Below are 19,801 nucleotides of genomic sequence, written 5' to 3'. Positions count from 1 at the left end.
AATTTAGTATTACTTTTATTTTGAAGGCGACGTGCGACGCTTACTCTATTGCAGTCAGAAGCGGCGAGCACCAACTTGGTGGATGTGTGGGTGAAAAGTTAACTGGTTGGAAGGACTTGAATATAAGATGTGAATCGTCAGGGGAGGATGTCAATGGTTTCAAGGAAGATTCAAAGTCTACTTCCCTCCTTCTAGCATGCAGCCAAAAAGGTATTTTGTTTGTTTGTTGGTATTTTGCTTGAGTGAAATGTTAATCCACATGCTGTGCATGCTATTATTTGATGTTAAGCTGACATGGTGTTTATATTGCAACGCTGTGTGTGTTTCCAACCGTGGTGAAAGTCGCTGGAGGGGGGGGTTCAGGTTTATTGGGTGGTTGTTGTGTTCTTGGCTTCGTTTGATTGGTGGGGAGGTGTCCAGGATGTACTAAATACTTGGTAATTGGCCGGGGGGGCAATGTAAGCTGCGGAACAGAGGTGTGCCGAGATGGAGCTGGGAACTGAAAACAGCCATGGTCTCCCAAGTCGCCACAGCGTCACCGTCGTATTGCTCTGAGGTAAAACCAGTGTTAAAGTACCACCCGCTGAAAGACAAAAGTTGCCGCCAAACGCGACAGAAAGATGTTTAGGGAGTGGCTCATGGCTACATAGGGTGAAATGGTAACCAAAGAGAGAAAGACGGTGACTGATAGTTAACCCCCGTGCGTGGGGGGCCCTCAGACGCTGGTGCCGCTAAGGTTATTTCCCCCAGCTAATACGGCCAAATGAGCCCCTATAGCAGCCTACCTGCCCCGCGCCGCACGGTTATGACGTACAACCTGACCCCAGCCCAGCTGTCCTACAGTGCTCTAGCCCCCTCGCCATGCATAGCCCGAGCCTCGTTACTCACCAACCTCCCAGTCCAACTACTGCCACGGCCTCCACACCAGCTTTCTTCAACAACGCTAACAGGTCTGAGCAGTGAGCCCACTAGCCCCAGCCCTGAAGGAGTCCAGATGTGGAACACTGCTGAGTGAGCGAGCCCAAGAGGTGGAGTGGAATTTCTGTGATGGAACAGGGCTTCGGATGGAGCGGAGAGCTCTGCAACCCTGCGTCTGGGCGGCCACAGGTTCTACCCCCCGCCTCTGTCTGCCCCCAGACTCCCAGTTGATCCACAGACCCAGAGCTGTTGGAGGTGTGTTCAGAGATGCATGGAGTGTGGCTGGCTGATATTCTGGGGGCATGCCTGCTTGGTCTAGACCAGGAGTATCCAAATGTTTTTCACTGAGGGCCACATACAGAAAAATAGGCAAAGGGCTGGGCCACTCACTAGAGGTGAGCTATATCGCCTCACCTCTAGTGTATTAAAGTTAGAAAAATCAATCAAATGTAGGTAAATTATGCTTGATAATTGAATATGCTTAAAGAAAAAAAACAGCCTACATCTCAGCTTTCTATTAATGACTTTTCATTCATTTAGTTACAAAAATGATTGGCAGCACATTCTCCAAACAGCAGCCCTAGATCGCTTGTTGGTCAGGATGGTGATCCCTCTTCACAGCCCTGTATAAAGGGGGACAAATAAGGGGAAATGGGGATGGGTATATTTCAAGCTTGTTATGCAAATAAGTTATTGGGCTTGTTAACACATCAACTAATTTTTGTTGGAAAATGTTATCAACTTGAATTGGCTGAATTGATAAAGTAATTGGGATTATTAACACATGAATACTGTGTCATATATTTTTAACTCACCTATAATGGGGATTGCGTTGCGCTCAGTGGAAGCAGTGATGCTGTGTTTTGATCTGAAGGATGGCCGGCAGGTCAGGAGTAAGTTTGGTGGTTGCGAAGGACATCGCAGAGATGGCCGTCGGTCATTTTGGTTCTCAATCTGCTTTTGTTCAGAGTTAAAAGAGAAAATGTTTGCTCACATATGTATGTTGAGCCGAACAGACTCATCATTCTTTTTGCGTGGCGTCTCATCGGAGGAAACTCGGCCTCTTCCAAGCTCCACTAGAAGTCGGGAAGAGAGAAGAGCTGATGTTGCTTCTCCAGAGAATTATCACACTGCATTTCGATAAGTTCTAATTGCAGACTCTCTTCCACTTCTTCTGCATCCATCAGGAAGGGAGTCGAGAACAGCTTGATTTCTTCCTCGATGATGGTAAAATCTTGGATGCGCTGACTGAATTCTGTCATGAGAGACGTGATCACAGACACACATTTCCCCTTTTGAGCAGAAAGCTTGGCCTTTTGGAAAAGCAAATTTGATTTCGGACAGCGTGGGGAAGTTTGCAACATTTGAAGTTGCGTAGTTGTGTCTCAAAGAGACGGAGCTTCACACAGAATGGTAGTGTGTTCGTCCCTTATTGGCCCCGTCCCATCTTTGCTGCCATTTCCTCATTGTCCTTTTTTCTTCCCCTTTCTCAAAAGGAATATCCAAAATGCTTGTCACTCTTGTGATCGATGAAGCCTTTCAGAGACGCCGCTTCCTGCCCCGAGCCTCGCTGCAATCTCGCTGCCGCCACCGCGTGGTAAAGACAAAGCACTGCACCTTCCGCCATAACTAAAAACAACTGCACCCGTTGTTGTTCAAATGCAAACGAAACCGGAACCTGAGAAAACGTCAAACAAAACAACAAACTGCTTCTATCTCACGTCCCACCTTAAACTGGACAGCAAAATGATGATTTATTTCTTTTATTCGTTTAGGTTCATTGTATTTTGTGTGCAAAGGAAAAGGAGAACGATGGCGGCCTGTTTACAGTGAAAAGGCCATTAACCCTCTGAAGACCAAGCTGTAGTCAGAGAAGCATGATGAGTGTGATTTTGGTGTGGTCTGATATTTATCTAAATATAATCAACTTAACACACTCTGACTCCAAAGTGCTTGATATATCTATTTGAGGGAAAATCACAGCTACATTGATGTGCCATCAAGTTTTGTCAGTATCATTATGCAGCTTTTGGGAGGATCTAAAACACACAAGACATAAAGAGTATGTTTTTGTATTTTGTGTTGCCGCCAGAAATGTTGTCATAGCAACACACGAGAATATATTAAACTGTTTTGTCAACACAAAAGTTGTTCATGTTGTTCAATGAAGTCAAAATAGTTGATCAAATCTGATTTCTAAATAGATAAAAACAAGGTTTTATCACAACTTTATATTATTTGACCCAAGGTGTGAAATGAGCCACAAGCTGAAAATGCACGACCCCCTGGTGGGGGCCATTAGAGGTGTGGCTCTGCAGCAGGCTGGGCCCTCTCTCTGTCACACTCTCAAAGGAATGAGGCTGTAGGCGAGTGGGAGTGGGGCAATGCAAGAAATGTAAGCAATGTTTTTACTTTTGAAAGATTTATTGAAGACGTCACACAAACTATATACAAAAACCCCAAAAATGGTTTTAGGGGAGAAGAGCAACTCTAGAACCAACAATCACTTTCAAGTCAAATGAACATTTGAATTCATGAACAAAAAAGAGAGAGAGAGAGAGAGAGAAGCTTGCGGTCCTGGCCTGCTAGGGCAGCTTGTAGAGGTGCTCTTATACTGTAAAAACAAATTAAAAAAGTGTAAAGAAATGTGATATTGACATCACTCATATCTCTTCAGACTACATACATCACACCTGGCAGGGCAATGCCACGTATGACATACAGCTCACCAGCTTATGGACTGCACCCACACCTGGACGTGCTGTACAATGCTCAGCTTGCTCAGCAAAAGAAAAACTGAAGAGAAGAAAAGACGTCGCCGCCGCCAACATGTTTTTCTTTGTTGGGTAATTTGATTGACAAAAATTGTCTCTTAACTGGTGAACTTGCCAGAAAGGAGGCGGGGCCATGTGGGCGAGGCGTTTCCCAGTATCACAGCCCTGATACGAACCCCCGTCGCCCTTCATCCACTCCCATGCACTAGATTTGTAACAGCTGTTGCCATGCAAGCAGCACACACTCACGCACAAGTAAGTGAGTCATCAATTTATTGACAATTGACGTCAACTGTGTCCAAATAAAGAGTTCCGGAAGTGATTTCCCTGTCGCAAAAATGAAAAGGCTTTCAACATCATTCCTTCTTTCTGTCACTGTTGCGATCATCGCAGAATTTTCAAACTGAAATCTGTCACTGTTTGCAGGCAAAACCAATACATTTGTCACTCCAACTTTGCTGACCTTGTTTAGCAACTCTTGAACAATGATCTGAACCAAGATGTTGCCAGAACAACTTGGTTAAGATTTAACCACAACAATGCAAGGGAATGGAGGGCAGGCCATCTGTCAGAAAATATGATTTCATTGAAGTTATTTCATGCTATTCATAGGGAGTGTGGTCAGGCCAGAGGATGAGTTTATAGACAGTTCATATTGATTTGTGTCTAATGCACAACTGCAAGCAAGACAGCTAGAACTAATACACCTTTCCCACTGCACCAAAAACCTGGTAACACCTGCTAACATCTGCCATTTGTCATCAGTGGGAAAGGAAAATCCCTGGTCTCAGTCCCGGGTCTAATGACCCTGCGATAGACACAGGTTTCAATCGGTTCCACCTCTGATCGGCTCTGATGTGAGTAGTTCACCCGGGTCCAGACGCTCATTTTGGCCCCTTTAGCTGCACGATGTGACGCACGTTGAAATTCTGGACGCTGGCACATAAATAGACAGGAGTATCTGTGTATCATTCCATCATTTAATATCCCTTTAAGAATCCAAAATCAAAATCAGAAGTTGGACTTTTTTGTTGGACCATGAAATGTTTTGAGTGAGGTGATCGCACCGTGGGGAGGACAGCGGAGAACCCCTATGCCCCCCGCCGGGCTCCTAGTCACTCCAGCACCGCCCCAAGCCGCTCCCCGGCGTCGAAGGACCGGTGTGCAAGTGCCCACCGGCAGCATGGAGCATCTGAAATAAACAGCATTTCTCCTAGCAACGGGAAAGGGTTTACCCGGGTTAAAAAAAACAATTTTGGTGTGAAAACGGTTTAAGCCGCCATGTTGAATGCGGTGGTTCTATATACAGTCAATAATTGTGAAAAAGTGGTTCTTTTTCCACCAGCGTTAGAAGCGCTGACATCTAATAATAATAGACTAGGTTTTGGGCCGGTCGCCCGGGGACATGGCCCGGGATCTCCGTGGACATTGATCGGGTGCAGCGGCCCGGCCCCGGGGGCTAGGGCCTCCAAACTCAGGGTGTGGAATGGCCGGGGCTTCCCCCCGAATTGGAATTCCGAATTTATTCTCGAAAGGTTCTTTCGAGTTTATTCTCGAGTCGGCTACGAACTCGGAATTACGAGTTTATTCTCGAAATACAGGGGCATTTTTTGCGTTCTCTGCAAAGTCAGTTCTTCTAACTTTATTTATGTCAGTGGTTTTAACTCCGACCGCTGTTTGAATTAAGTACATCTTTGTGTGAAGGTTTACATTTGTAATTGACAACAACGCTCTTGTCTTTGCAATGTGGAAAATGACATTATACGGTGAAAATGTGTCAATGTGTTGTTGTAACTTGGAATGCTAAATGCCTCCATTCCTGGCTTTAGCGTAGGTAAAGTCTGCAGTATTTCCAAGAGTATTTTAATGAACATATGCAAGTGATATAAGCCTCTGACAAAGGATTTATGTTCTATGGAGAAAATGTTTTAGTTACTGTGAAATACTTGTTTGAACGTTACCTGTAGCGGGGAAATAATTGTTGTTGTGTAGTTATGTCTTTTATACTTACCGTGTCACCCTGAAAATAACTAACATCATACTTACCTTTATTACCTTCCTGTTGGAATCCAATTCCTATGGTGATTGATGTGTTTTTTACCTTGTATGTTTTCCCTTTCACCTTCCTGCATTGAAAAGCTGCCAGATGCAACAATCTGCCTGTTCCTTGGAGGGTTGAGTGGAGAACAGTTGAACTTGCTGTGAGGCCTCAGTGCAGCTCATCGTGACCACACAGAGACAACAGTTCACTTGATGGAGTCCATGTATTTTCTAAAGCATCTGCTCTTTGCCTAAATGTCAATAAGTGGGAATTACAAGGTAACTTGCATTCAATTTGTTCTATTCCAGTCAAAGATTGAGTTACCCACCTGGGAATGTTTTATTCCTAAAGACCAAACAAGAAGGTGTTCTTTGAATTTCACTCGTATTCTAGAAAAAAACTCGAGAAAAAGTCAATGGCTGCAAAGAGCCTTGCCTTTAAAAGATCAAGATAAATACAAATATCTATTGAACCTTTATGTAAAAACAGCAAAGTTGGTTCCTTGTTCCAGGATGACATTGTGTCCGTCCCGTATGGACATGCATTCCGGAACACTGGGATAGATACTTGCCGGAAGAGAGTTTGGACTCCAACGGAAAAATACTCATTAACCAATAAGATGAAAGAGGTTTCATTTAACATCATCCACAGATGGTACCACTTCCATCTGTTCTTGTCACATTTAAAGGAAATTTGATCACATCCTTAGCCCAATTTTTAGTTGGAGAAAAAGAAATGGGATCATATATTAAATGTATTTGTGAAGAACCAAAAAGCATTAAAGAGCCAAAGAATATGCCTGACCCTAAATGTTGTTTTGTAGACTTACTGCACTTTACTGTCACCTGCTGGATTGTTAAGATAATTGATATGACTTTGTCCTTTTACTCTATGAATGTAGCCCTGGCCAAACAAAAACATGTCATTAATCTCACACCTGTCATCGCTGTCAATGATTTTAATCGTTTGACAGCTCTAGTTATGATCAATGATGATGTCAGTGTTATTTGCTAAAGAATTTGTCATTCATTTCTCTAATACTTTTTTATTTACCAGCTTACCGATAGTAGTATTATTATAAGTAAATATATAAGTATTGTAATAATAATAATACTAATGATAATAATAATAATAATAATAATAATAATAATAATAATAATAATAATAATAATTAAGCATAATCATAATAAGAAATACAAATGACTAATAACTATAATGAAATTATAATTAAATAATAATCGTAATAATACATTGAAATAATAATACATTGTAATAATAATAACTTTGATATATTAAATCAATCTTATTTGTTTTTTGGCTGCTGGGGTGGGCTGACTGTCAGTAAAAGGCGGAGCTATGTAGGTGGTGCTTCTCACTTTCAAGGAAATGAAACTTAAAAGAATCCAGTTTCTCTTTCACAGTCACACGAAGGATACAGGTCAGTTCTGTCTTAATTGTCTGATTCTTGGTCGGTTGTCACAGAAATTGAACTTAAAATAATTCAATATGATCCAATATTGATATGACTTCGTCCTCTTACTCTATGAATGTAGCCCTGGCCAAACAAAAACATGTCATTAATCTCATACCTGTCATCGCTGTCAATGATTTTAATCGTTTGACAGCTCTAGTTATGATCAATGATGATGTCAGTGATGTTTGCTAAAGAATTTGTCATTTCTCTAATACTTCTATATTTACCAGTTTACCGATAGTGGTATTATTATAAGTAAATATATAAGTATTGTAATAATAATAATAAAAAAGCATAATCATAACAATACATTCAAATTACTAATAACAATAATGAAATCATAATAATAATAATATTGATAATACATTGTAATAATAATAACTTTGATATATTAAATCAATCTTATTTGTTTTTTGGCTGCTGGGGTGGGCTGACTGTCAGTAAAAGGTGGAGCTATGTAGGTGGTGCTTCTCACTTTCAAGGAAATTAAACTTAAAAGAATCCAGTTTGTCTTTCACAGTCACACGAAGGATACAGGTCAGTTCTGTCTTAAATGTCTGTGATTCTTGGTCGGTCGTTGTTTTTTTTTAATGAAAATATTTGATCAAGTGACGTGTTGAGCAGAGGGTTTTTGGGAGCTTTGTGGAGCATAAACTTGTGACGTTCATTGAGATCATCAACAGAAACAAGCAGTAGGGTGGAGGGGGAAGTGTTTTATTTTTGCAGTTATTTTAGTAAAATGGTCAAATCCTGTTCCATTTCATGTCAGTCATCATGTAGTTTGAGTATTTTTTGAAAAAAGACTGTTCTGACAACACAATTCACCACCAAATATATGTTTGAAAGGTTGAAGTCGGTGACCTTGTGAATGAGCTCCTGGTTCTAAACCACGGAAACAAAAATAAGCTTTGCTCTTGTTGTCATCTGCTCCCCATGTCTCTGTGTCATTCTCTCCTCTCTCCTCTCCTCCAGCCATGGCCTCAGCCACCGATCTCCTGGACCCGGAACAGTTTAAATGTTCCATCTGTCTGGACGTGTTTGCCGAACCTGTTTCACTTTCATGTGGACACAACTTCTGCAAGGCCTGTGTCACCAAATATTGGGACGAATGTGAACAGTATAATTGCCCAATGTGTAAAAAGTCATTTGAAAAAAGACCCGATGTCTGTGTCAATACTCTGATGTCTGAGGTGGTGGCTGCTCATTTCAAGATGGCTGTTCATGTTAAAGCTGCCGGTTCCAACCACCACAACCAAGAGGAAGGGGCGGTGCTCTGTGACATCTGTCCAGGCACCAAGCTCAAGGCCCTGAAGTCCTGCCTGGTGTGTTTAGCCTCTTTTTGTGAGACTCACCTGGAGCCCCATCAGAGGGTGGCAGCCCTGAAGAGACACAAGCTGATCAACCCTGCAGAGAACCTGGAGGACAGGATCTGTAAGAAACACGATAAGCTTTTAGATCTCTACTGCAGGACTGAGCAGCTCTGTGTTTGCGTCATGTGCACGGAACACAAGGGTCACGAAACGGTGCCCGTAGAAGAAGAGTACGAGCGCCGCAAGGTCCAGCTGGGGAAGAGGATACCGGAATATCAGGAGATGATAGAAGAACAACGACGGAAGGTGGAAGAGATCGAGCGCTCGGTGGAGGAGGGTAAGACAGTCGCAGAGAAAGAGATAGCGGAGTGTGCGGAAGCCGTCGCCGCTTTGATGGCCTCCGTCCGGACGAAGCAGGCTGAGCTGATCTCAGCCATCGAGGAGAAGCAAAAAGCAGCAGAGAAACAGGCTGAAGAGTGCATCACAGAGCTGGAGCAGGAAATCACAGAGCTCCAGCGGAGGAGCAGCGAGATGGAGCATCTCTCACACGCTGAGGACCACCTCCAGCTCCTCCAGCGCCTCCCATCCGTCTTCTCCTCTCCACATGCCAAGGACTTGTCTGAGATACCCGTACGCACTCATCTCCATCGGCCGAGGCTTGGATTGGCCGTAGCACAGTTGGAGAAGACAATCGCTCAGGAGGTGCAGAGAATTCTGGTCAGAACGTCCTTGGTCGAGGAAGATCTGGAAAACTTACCGATAGATGTCAGACTGAGGCTGATGCAGCAGCTGTACACAGTGGATGTGACCCTGGACCCTGATACAGCACAACCACAGCTGATAGTGTCTGGTGATGGCAAACAAGTGACACGTGGAGACAAATATCAGCAGCTCCCTGATAATCCAAAACGATTTGATTATTATAGATTTGTTCTGGGAAGAGAAGGTTTCACTTCAGGGATATTTTATTTTGAGGTTGAGGTGGAAGGGGAGGACTGGTGTTTAGGAGTGTTCAAAGAGTCAGTCAACAGGAAGGGAGGTTTATCTCTCATCACTGAAGCTGGCTACTGGATTATACATGGAAATAAAACAACTTGTTCTGGGGTTAAACTATCCTGGAAACAAAATATGTCCAAAGTTGGGGTGTTTGTAGACTACGAGGAAGGGCTAGTTTCCTTCTACCATGTGGAGGCAAAGGATCATATCTACTCCTTCACAGGCTGCACATTCACCGAGAAGATCTATCCAGCGTTTTACCCAAATGTGTCACTGAGGATCACAGCTCTGAGGTGAAAACAATGAGCTCTCATCCAGCCACAGCACATTTGTATCTTTACACTTTGATCTCCATTGATCAGATGCTTTTATCCAGAGCCACTTGAAGCCACAACAATGAGTGAGTGACATGACAAATATTTACAACATGTTGTGTGAGGTGTTCTTTACTTTGATGTCATCACATATAATGTTTGTAAAAATAACATGGACATCATTCTTTTTTTCCTCCATTTCTCCCTTTTTTGGTGTTTTTCTCTTGTTTCCATCGTAAAAGCTTCTTTTTAAATGTTTAGTTTGATGTGAACAGAACTGTTTTTGGACTTGCTGGTTTCTTTGTGCTTTACCTGTTGCTTCCACATATTAGCTTCACTGTGGAGATTTGCTTTTTGGGTATGAACAATAAAGGCTTCAAACTATGAATGGAATCGTCTCCTCATCTCACCTGTTGACATTGAGCAGTGGAAACGGTGAAAGGGACGAGAAGGCATTGGTCGGGCCCCCATCAAGTTGACACTTTTCACAGCCGAGCGCGGGACATACTCACAGTTCTTGGGGCGTCTTCTTCGACGCCCGTGTCCCACTCCCACTCAATTCAAATTTGAGGCCAAACTTATTTTTTATGACATTTCAGTGCTCTCATTGTTGAAAGATTTTCATTCAAAATGTTGTAGGGTCAGGCTAAGACGGCTCATGCTAATACGACTAATGCTCTTCTATTACGGCTCATGCTAATACGGCTAATGCCAAGACAGCTCAAAGTAAGACGGATAATTCTAAGATGGTTCATGCTAATATGGCTAATGCTAATAAGGCCAATTTCTTAAAATCCTTGTTTTTCATCTTTATTATTTTTACCCCCTAAGTTCAGCATGCTTCCTGGGTTTTGGGGGAAGCAGGAAAGACTGAACAAGGGGGATAAAGAAGATCGACAGGGCAGAAGGAAGAGAGGTTTCTGACTGTGGGGTCGAGATCAATGAGATCAAGGCATTTATCTCTTGAATTGGAAATGACAAATGAACAAAACCCTCTTCACTGGCTGGGTGGCGTCTCCAAGAACAGTAAAAGGATGTAATTGTCAGGATGCCATTTGGTACAGTCGCAGTAAAACAACCGTGTGTTGACCTAGCCAGTGACTGAAGGCTTTACAAAAACAATTCATTAACAACCTTGCTTCCATCCGCATTAATAATATTGCAGTCTTTCTTTGAAGGCCGCGACCACAACAAATAATGCACATTTCATCTGATGAAGAATTTGCATATGAAAGTAAAACTTTGCTGTAATCCCTACACCTCATTAAGCCAAAATGGTTATTCTTGGAATCACCATCATCATCATCAATATCTTTGGTATTGTTTATTGCTAATTATCTTTAATGCTTAACGGTTACAATGTTATTGAAAAAGTGAGACTGGGATGAAGCGGCCTCAATATTTAATACATGTTCAGGGTAATCAAGCCGGCCATTTTAAATCCCATGATTTCTGGCTTTCAAAGATAGGGCAACTGTGGCAGACGAGGGGGCGTGGTTGAGCCACGCCTGCTAGGGGCGGGGCTGGCTTTGCTCCGTGGCGGCGCAGCTTTACCGGGTCCGACCCATCGGCCTCTGTCAGCGCTCCACTGCCAGAACGACTCTGTCTCCCTCCCTAAACCTGTACATGTGGGTACTACTATTCTCAAAACGACATGGTCAAGCGGCATAATTGCAATTGGTTATTTGTTGTCCAATCTAGCAAGTCTGGAGCTGAATGTGGTGAGAAAAGCGATGACTGTTACCTTGAATGCAGGATTCTTTGTGTGGCCTGATGCATTAAGACATGTGATTTAAAATGAATCACGCCCCACCCTGCTTTGGTGAGAGGGGGGTGGAGGCTGTAAAAGTTCTCTCCAGTAGATGGAGGGAACTACTCCACTGATGGTTCAGTGCTTGGGAAGACAAAGGTGAGTGGATTCTGGCAGCTCGTGGCCTATTGCAGGGTTCCCAAACGAGGTCCGTGGTTCCCCTAGGCCCTGGAGGTCGGCAGCAAAAGTTATTATTATTATTATTATTATTATTATTATTATTATTGTTCTTGTTTTATGTTATAACATAGACCCCCCCCAACCCCCATATATATATTCTACTTGACTAATGATGATTGATTGTGTGATATTTGTCGCTTTCTTTCTCAGTTTAAGTTAAATGTAAAACCACAAACTTTTTTTGTTAATTTCAACTGTGCAGATAAGGAAGAAAAGGTTGCACTGTGTTATGCGATCGCAAAAACAACTGATCCTTTATTGTTTGTAGACACTTACGCCGTGCTTTAAAAGCAATGTAGCCACTATCACGTTATTAATTTTTTGGAATTCACTGATTGACATGGAGAGGAGCAGAAAACTCAAATGTATGTTAACAGTGTTATAAATACAATTATGAAGAATATAGAAAATATGATTTAAAAAAAAAACTTTATTAACCCCTGCTTTTTCGTGCTCATGGTCACAAAAAATAATCTATTGGGTCGTGTCCTGGAGTAAGATTGTCCGGCTTTTTTCATGCTACACAAAACAAAATTTAAACCAAGTCATTATAATGGGAAGATTTTCACAGACTTTAGAACGGATTCAAAGGAATTCAAATTGCACACACATGCCTGTGTACCCATCAGCCAGTGCAGTAAACATTTCCATGGTAATGCCGTGCTCCACCAATCAGAGATGTCGCTGTTACACTCAGGATTATGGGTAGTATGTAGTCTCCATGATGTAGGGTTAGTTAAGATTTATTGTGTATTTCAAGCTCAAGTTCAAGAGATTATTTTTCATATACATATACATACAGTCATACATATATTCATTTAGAGTCCTTTGTAAATGGCTATTGTTGTGATGGTTTGTAATTTTGGTTATTTTGGTTGTTTATTTGTTATTGCACAATCACGGTGAATGATATAATAAGGTCACATGGATATGGGTGGGGACATTCATATACTTAACCTGTTCACCTGCATGGCAGTGGTAGGAAGGGCGAGTGGAGTGGGTTCGCCGTATATTTTGTTTGATGCTTTTTTGTCTATGATCGCTGTGATTATTTGAGTATATTTGAGTATATTTTATGCATATTTTCTGCATGTTTTTCATGTACATCAGGCCAGGATGAAGTGCAGAGAGAAAGAGAATGAGCTGCAGCGCACAGGATCTGATCCTGGTGAGACGCAGGAGGAGCCCGGCCAGGAATCACCCCACAGAGCCCAGTCCCTCCAAGCAGTAGAGCCTTCCAATCCCTGCAGATTAGTCCCACAGAAGCGGATCAAGTGGCCTTCAGCTAGCAGCCAGAGCATATGGGCACAGTTTGATGCTGATGTGAGCCAGATTGTAGAAACCACAATCGCCGGGGAGGCAGATCGGCAGCTTGGAACTATGATGGCTATCATAGTCAGCTATGCAGCCGAGAGGTTTGGCCACGTCGAGAGAGAAAACACCAAGCTAGCCTATACGATGAACCGTAGAGCCACCAAGATACACAAGCTGCGTCAAGAGCTCCGGAGTCTAAAACAACAGTACAGGAAGGCTGGTGAAGAGGAAAAACAACCACTTGCTGAGCTCTGCAACATCTTGAGGAAGCAGCTCATGACCCTGCGCAGGCCAGAGTGGCACCGTAGACGGGGCAAGGAAAGGGCAAGGAAGCATGCTGCTTTCATTTCCAATCCTTTCTCTTTCACCAAGAAGCCCCTAGGTGACAAGCCTAGTGGTAGCCTCACGTGTTCAGTGGATGATGTGAACTCATTTCTGTACAATACCTTGAGTGACCCAGAGAGAGGAGGAGTTGGAACCACACATCTCCCTCATAAGCCCACAACCTCCAACGGCTGAGTTTGTTATGACAGAGCCCAGCTGGATGGAGGTTCAGCAGGTGGTGAAAGTAGCCAGATCAGCCTCTGCCCCAGGACCCAGTGGAATCCCATATGTTGTTTACAAGCGCTGCCCGCAGCTCCTTTGGCATCTATGGAAAATCCTAAGGGTGATCTGGCGCCGGGGAAGAATTGCTAACCAGTGGAGGTGCGCTGAGGGTGTATGGATCCCCAAGAAAGAGAACTCCAAGACCATCAGTCAGTTTAGAACCATATCACTTCTAAGCGTCGGAAACAAGATATTCTTCAGTGTCTTGTCACGACGCCTGACCTGATTGTTCCTCTTAAAGAACAATTACATTGACACCTCGGTTCAAAAGGGAGGGATAACCGGAGTGCCTGACTGTTTGGAACACACGGAAGTGGTTACACAGCTCATCAGGAGGCTCGCAAGGGAAAGGGAGACCTCACTGTGTTGTGGCTCGACCTTGCTAACGCCTATGGATCCATACCACACAAACTCGTCAAGCTTGCCCTTCATTGACATTATGTTCCCGGGAAGATCATGGACCTTATCCTTGACTACTACGACAACTTCAGGTTAAGAGTCACAGCCGGGTCTAGTACATCAGACTGGCATCAGCTAGAGAGGGGCATAATAACAGGCTGTACCAGTACTCAGTCATCCTTTTCACCCTCGCCATGAACATGATAGTCAAGTCGGCCGAGGTTGAATGCAGGGGTCCCTTGACCAACTCTGGTGTGCGACAACCCCCAATAAGGGCATTTATGGAAGACCTGACAGTCACCACCACATCTGTCCCTGGCAGCAGGTGAATACTCCAAGGCCTAGAGAAGTTCATCACTTGGTCAAGGATGAGCTTCAAGCCAGCAAAATCAAGGTCTCTAGTGCTGAAGAGGGGGAAAGTAGTGGACAAGTTCAGATTTTCACTCTGCAGAGCCACCATCGGGTCCATTACAAAGTAGCCAGTCAAGAGCTTGGGGAAAATCTTTGACTGCAGCCTTAAAGAGGCCACTTCCATCCAGAAAACCAGCAAAGACCTTGAGGCCTAGCTTAGCAAGGTGGACAAGTCGGGGCTGCCAAGGCGATTCAAGGCCTGGATCTACCAGCCCTCCATCTTGCCTCGAATCACCTGGCCCCTGCTCGTGTGTGCTGTGCCGATGACCACAGTCAAGGACCTGGGGAGGGAAATCAGCAGCTACTTGCGTAGATGGCTAGGTTTACCCCGCAGCCTGAGCCGCGCTGCTCTCTACGGCACCACCAACATCCTGCAGCTCCCGATCAGTGGCCTCACGGAGGAACGGGAGGCACTGTAGTACAAGGAATCCAGGGACCCGAAAGTGTCATTGGCTGGCATCAAGGCTCAAACAGGCAGGAAATGGAGCGCAGCCAAATCGCTGGAGGTGGCTGAGTCATAGCTGAGGCAGAAGGCCCTGGTGGGGTCCACAGCTCAAGGGCGTGCAGGGATTGGCTACTTCCCGGCCGCCAGAGTCGACAGAGCCCAAGTTAAAGAGTGGCAAAACCTCATTCAGGAGGAAGTGCGGGCAGGTGTGGAGGAACTACGAGCCAGCAAGATGGTGGGAGTGGGTCAGCAGGGAGCCTGGACTGGGAGAATGTTCTGCAGCGAAAGATCACCTGGTCAAACATCTGGAAAGCAGACTTCCATCGCATCAGGTTCCTTGTCCAGGCTGTTTATGACATCATACCCAGTCCAGCCAACCTCCATGTCTGGGGCACAAGTGATACACCTCGCTGTCCTCACTGTTCAGGACACTCAATCGAGGGCAAAGTCTGGTCTCCTCACCACTGCTACTGACTGGCACCTGGAAGTGGACCTCGGAAAACAACTTCCCAGCAAGCTCCCAGCCAGGATAACATCTACACGGCTTCGCCCAGACATGATCATTGTTTCTGATTCCACCAAGCAATTGATCATGCTGGAGCTCACAGTGCCCTGGAAGAACGCATGGAAGAGGCCAATGAAAGGAGGCGGGCCAAGTACCAGGAGCTTGTGGAGGAATGTAGAAGGCAAGGCTGGCGAACTTGCTGCGAGCCTGTAGAGGTGGGCTGCAGAGGGCTGCAGAGGGCCGCAGGGCGCTCACTCTGCAAAGTGTTCACGCTGCTGGGTATCACCGGGAAGGCAAAGGGGAAGGCCATCAGATCTGTAACTGAAGCCACGGAGAAAGCCACTAGGTGGCTTTGGATCAAGAAGGCAAAACCATGGGCAAACGCTGCTGGGACACAGGCCGGGGTCTGATCAACCCTGGTCGGGTCACCTGGGCGAGGGTGTCTGATGCTTGAAAGACAAGAAACACCCAGTGACCCCAGGTAACATCAATGATGATGCGTCCCAGCGCATCCGCAGGATGTATCTCGCAACAACTAGGTTGAGTTCTTTAATTATAAAAAGTTATAAAACATATATTCTGATCTCTGCAAATCTGCTTTTGCTCGCGCGTCAGATAATCAGCAACCGAGGAGCTACCTCAATCTCTCAGTGGGCTTTTACTTTGTTTCCAGTTTAAAGTTCGCTACACATGACATCGTTATTAAAACATGTTTTTCTTAAAACAAGGTTGATGGAGGGTCCTACAGATACCTCATCCTTTTATGTAAATGTTCAAAGCAAAACCAGCACACAGTAACTGCTCAATAAACGTTCATATAAGGCATGTCCAGTACCGTGCCATGTTACCTTTGCAAGCGAAGGGCCTCTGTTGTGGGCCTCTGGATTCAGTGACCAGGGCTCTGGTCTCAATGACTGCCACTAATGCTGTGTTGGCATGTGGTGATATCGTTCCATACACAGTCTACGCGCTTCCTTCGCAGGCATGTACTGATCATCTCACCATTGCACGTATTGAAATGTGTTGCTCAGTGTTAACAGATGCACTGTCCTGTGTTAGAAATAATATGGCGCCTCTGGTTGGAAATGTCCTTTTGTGACCAGTCGCGCGCATGTTGTTCCTGTACTTTTCCGCTTGCGTACATGTTGTTCAGGTTGTTCTGTCACGTACATTGTTCTGTGTGATCCATATGTCCTTTTTCGGACCACTTGCGTACATGAGACTCTATAAGGATCCAGGGAAGAAGGATCGGGGCTTCCAGGGGCTTCCACAGGCTGGGCTGAGACTTGGCTGAGCTCGGCTCCTGGAGCCCGGGCTCAGACTTCGTGAACTGAGCCTGCTGTACCTTCTGATTCTGCCTGACAATAAATATGACCAACTCCTAAAGTCGTGTTACATCTTCTGATTGACGCTCCAACCCATCAACGAGCACGCGGAGAACCTCGAAGGTAATTGTTATACTTGAATTGATTAACAGAAGTTTAGTAATTCATCAAAACAAGTTGTAATGATTATCATACTTGAATCAATCGACAGAAGTTTAGTAATTGATCAAAACAGGGTTAAGAAAGGTTTTCTACAACAACGGAACAACTTGGTGATCTCGACGTGATTTTGAAGAACTAAAAAAAGGAAGTTTTCTCCAACACTTGACATCTCTGAACACCCTGACTCCATCAGTTTGCTGGTTGTAAATTCTTCATTCTTCCTCTCCATAGGTTGCCCCTGTTTGTGAAGGACCTTCTCCCGAGCTCAATTTATGCCTTGCTTTCACCACTGGGTAACAGGTCCCGTCTTGGAACCTGCCACGCTTCACCACAGTAGTGCGGTGCCCTCAAATCAGATGGGATGCCCGTTAACTATCATTTCCTTGTTAATAACCTCCCCCATACAATTCCCTCTCCACAGAGGATTTCAGTGTGCAAATGTCAGGCTCACACTAACCTTTCTGACCCCATTTACTTTGGAAACGCCAGTGCCGATGATGCGCTTCTCCTGTCTCCTCCCCCAGTCTGCAGGTGCTCACTATGTCTAACCAATTGCACTGTTTTCCCTTCATAATGTTGCAAAGTTAACACACACCGCTGGCAAAACTGAGCACCAACGGATCTTGTACAAAGCTTTTGGTATAACATTAAATGATGGACTTTGAGGTCCCAGATGAACTGTAACCCCGGTGAAAACGGTCCTCACTGTACGTGCACGCTAGGCTCCAATTGCCCCTGTGATGATTTGAATATCCCCATGCGTGTGACATGTAGGCATATGTAATAGTTGACTATAACAACAAGAAGCTGAATGAGGTAGTGGTAAAGACTGTCCTCCAATGGGGAGTTAAGTACTAGTGACCTCTGACTCTAAAGAAAGAAGACCTTTTTCTGTTGTATTGTGTTTATTATGTGAGTGTGACGTATTGTGCTGTAAACAATATAATGACATGCGTCACACTAGGGCTGTGACACCTTTGTGATGCATATCTTTCTAGACATACTGTATATTGTGACATAAATCCTGTGTCACAAAGTAGTGCCTTAAGGACGTTGTCCACCCTGCTGTATAAAATACAGCTTGCTTTCTAGTTGGTCGGGACAGCTCCGCAAGGCAATTTTTCAAAGGGCCGTGCACCTCCCAATTTTTGGAACTCCGCACCGTGCACGTCACGTTATTTAAGATGGACGCGTTCCGAAGGGAGGTTGTGCGAAGAGGTCTGCAAGTACAATCTGTATGATCCATCCATCCATGGAAGTAGGAGAAATGGGCAAGCGTAAGGATCTGAGCGACTTTGACAAGGGTAAAATTGTGATGGCTAGACAACTGGGTCAGAGCATCTCCAAAAGGCAGGTCTTATGGGGTGTTCCCGGTATGCAGTGGTTAGTACCTACCAAAAATGGTCCAAGGAAGGACAATTGGTGCACCGGCGACGAGTCATGGGCGCCCAAGGCTCACTGATGCGAGTGGAGAGCGAAGTCTAGCCCGTCTGGTTCGATCCCACAGAAGAGCTACTGTAGCACAAATTGCTGAAAAGGTTCATGCTGCTGTGATAGAAAGGTGTCAGAACACTCAGTGCACAATACATAATATTAGTGGTTTTTAGTGGTGGTTTTAATGTTGTGGCTGAGCAGTGTATATGGTTGTACTCTGGGAGTGCGCAATCCATGAGCCGTATGGTTCGCTTGCGGCACCTTTATCAGAACCTCAAGAGATTCTGCTTTGTACCCATTCAGAACAAGTGGCGTAACGGAATGTAGTCGATCCGTGATCTGTATGGATCGGCGTTTGGCTCGCATGTGAACCGCGGATCAATTGCAAAATGTAACCATCATACTGAAATAGTTTTACTGCCGCTGTTACTTTTTAAAGTAATAATTTCATAAATCTCAACGCTATTATTACGCTGCTACTTTACAACATGTTGTGAATAAGCTGCTGCATGTCGTCGCTATGCATCTGCCCGTTTGCCATATTGGAGCGGTCGAGATTCGCTAGTAAACAAATACGATGTGCATTGAGAGATGCAAACTTCTCTACAACATCAACTGTACTGAACTGTCTGAACCGATTTTCATGAAATTTAGTTTGTTAAAACGTGAGAAATTGAACATGATACTGGTTTCTTATTGGAATTAAATTCAGTTACTGGGGGTGGATCGTATCATATTTTTCACTCACTGCCATGTTTAAAAGAAGAAGGTATCATATTGCCTCATATTGCACTATAATTTAACAATTGATTATTGAATATTTTATATATTTTAAGATTTTATTTAAACATTGGACATCTTGTATTTTGTTTTCATTTAAGACCATGGGAAAAAGTACCTTACTTTAAGTGTTTTACAGAATAAATGGAAAGCAAAGTTATACTCGTTTTTTTCTTTCTCTTTTTTTGCATCCCTTTTCAGAACGCTATCGACCGCAGTTGTAATTGTTTCTCCATGCGTGCATGTGATAAAGACAGATTCATCACATTTGAGCTGAGTAATGATTCTTCAGAGAATTAGCAACTCTCCTGGGGCAAATGTGGAAGATGGCAAATTACACACAGGAGGACCAACCCGCAGCATTAACTACATTTAGAAGTGCTTGCTAAGGAAATGCAAGAAAGAGATGAAAAAGGAACTTTCCGATTCCCGAGAAAGGTTTCGATTTGACGTAAGAGCCCAACTGAATACATTCAAGGGTGAAATCTGAAGGAAAGTTGAGGATGCCATGGGACAACAGATTTTACACAGCGAGAGGAGGAGGCAGGGAAGCGCATCATAAAAATCGAAACATGTGATGATACACTTATGGAGATGCAGAAG

At 44.2% G+C, this 19,801-nt stretch overlaps 1 protein-coding gene across 1 annotated transcript; it reads left to right on the top strand.

Moving 5' to 3' along the window:
* Window positions 1-8,178: 8,178 nt before the first annotated feature.
* Window positions 8,179-10,194, top strand: LOC307233828 (E3 ubiquitin-protein ligase TRIM39-like). The gene has a single exon (XM_080005262.1). It carries the CDS (start codon window positions 8,182-8,184, stop codon window positions 9,808-9,810), a length of 1,629 nt encoding a protein of 542 aa, XP_079861388.1. The 5' UTR covers window positions 8,179-8,181; the 3' UTR covers window positions 9,811-10,194.
* Window positions 10,195-19,801: the final 9,607 nt, after the last annotated feature.

This window comes from Zeus faber, assembly GCF_960531495.2.
Source record: "Zeus faber genome assembly, chromosome: 8".
NCBI classification, from domain to species: Eukaryota; Metazoa; Chordata; class Actinopteri; order Zeiformes; family Zeidae; genus Zeus; species Zeus faber.
The sequence above is the reverse complement of the archived record's forward strand: the minus strand, read 5'-3'. Positions and strand labels throughout refer to the sequence as shown.

Excerpts from the sequence above, each read along its gene's own strand:
- LOC307233828 (XM_080005262.1), top strand. The coding sequence starts at position 8,182 with ATGGCCTCAGCCACCGATCTCCTGGACCCGGAACAGTTTAAATGTTCC.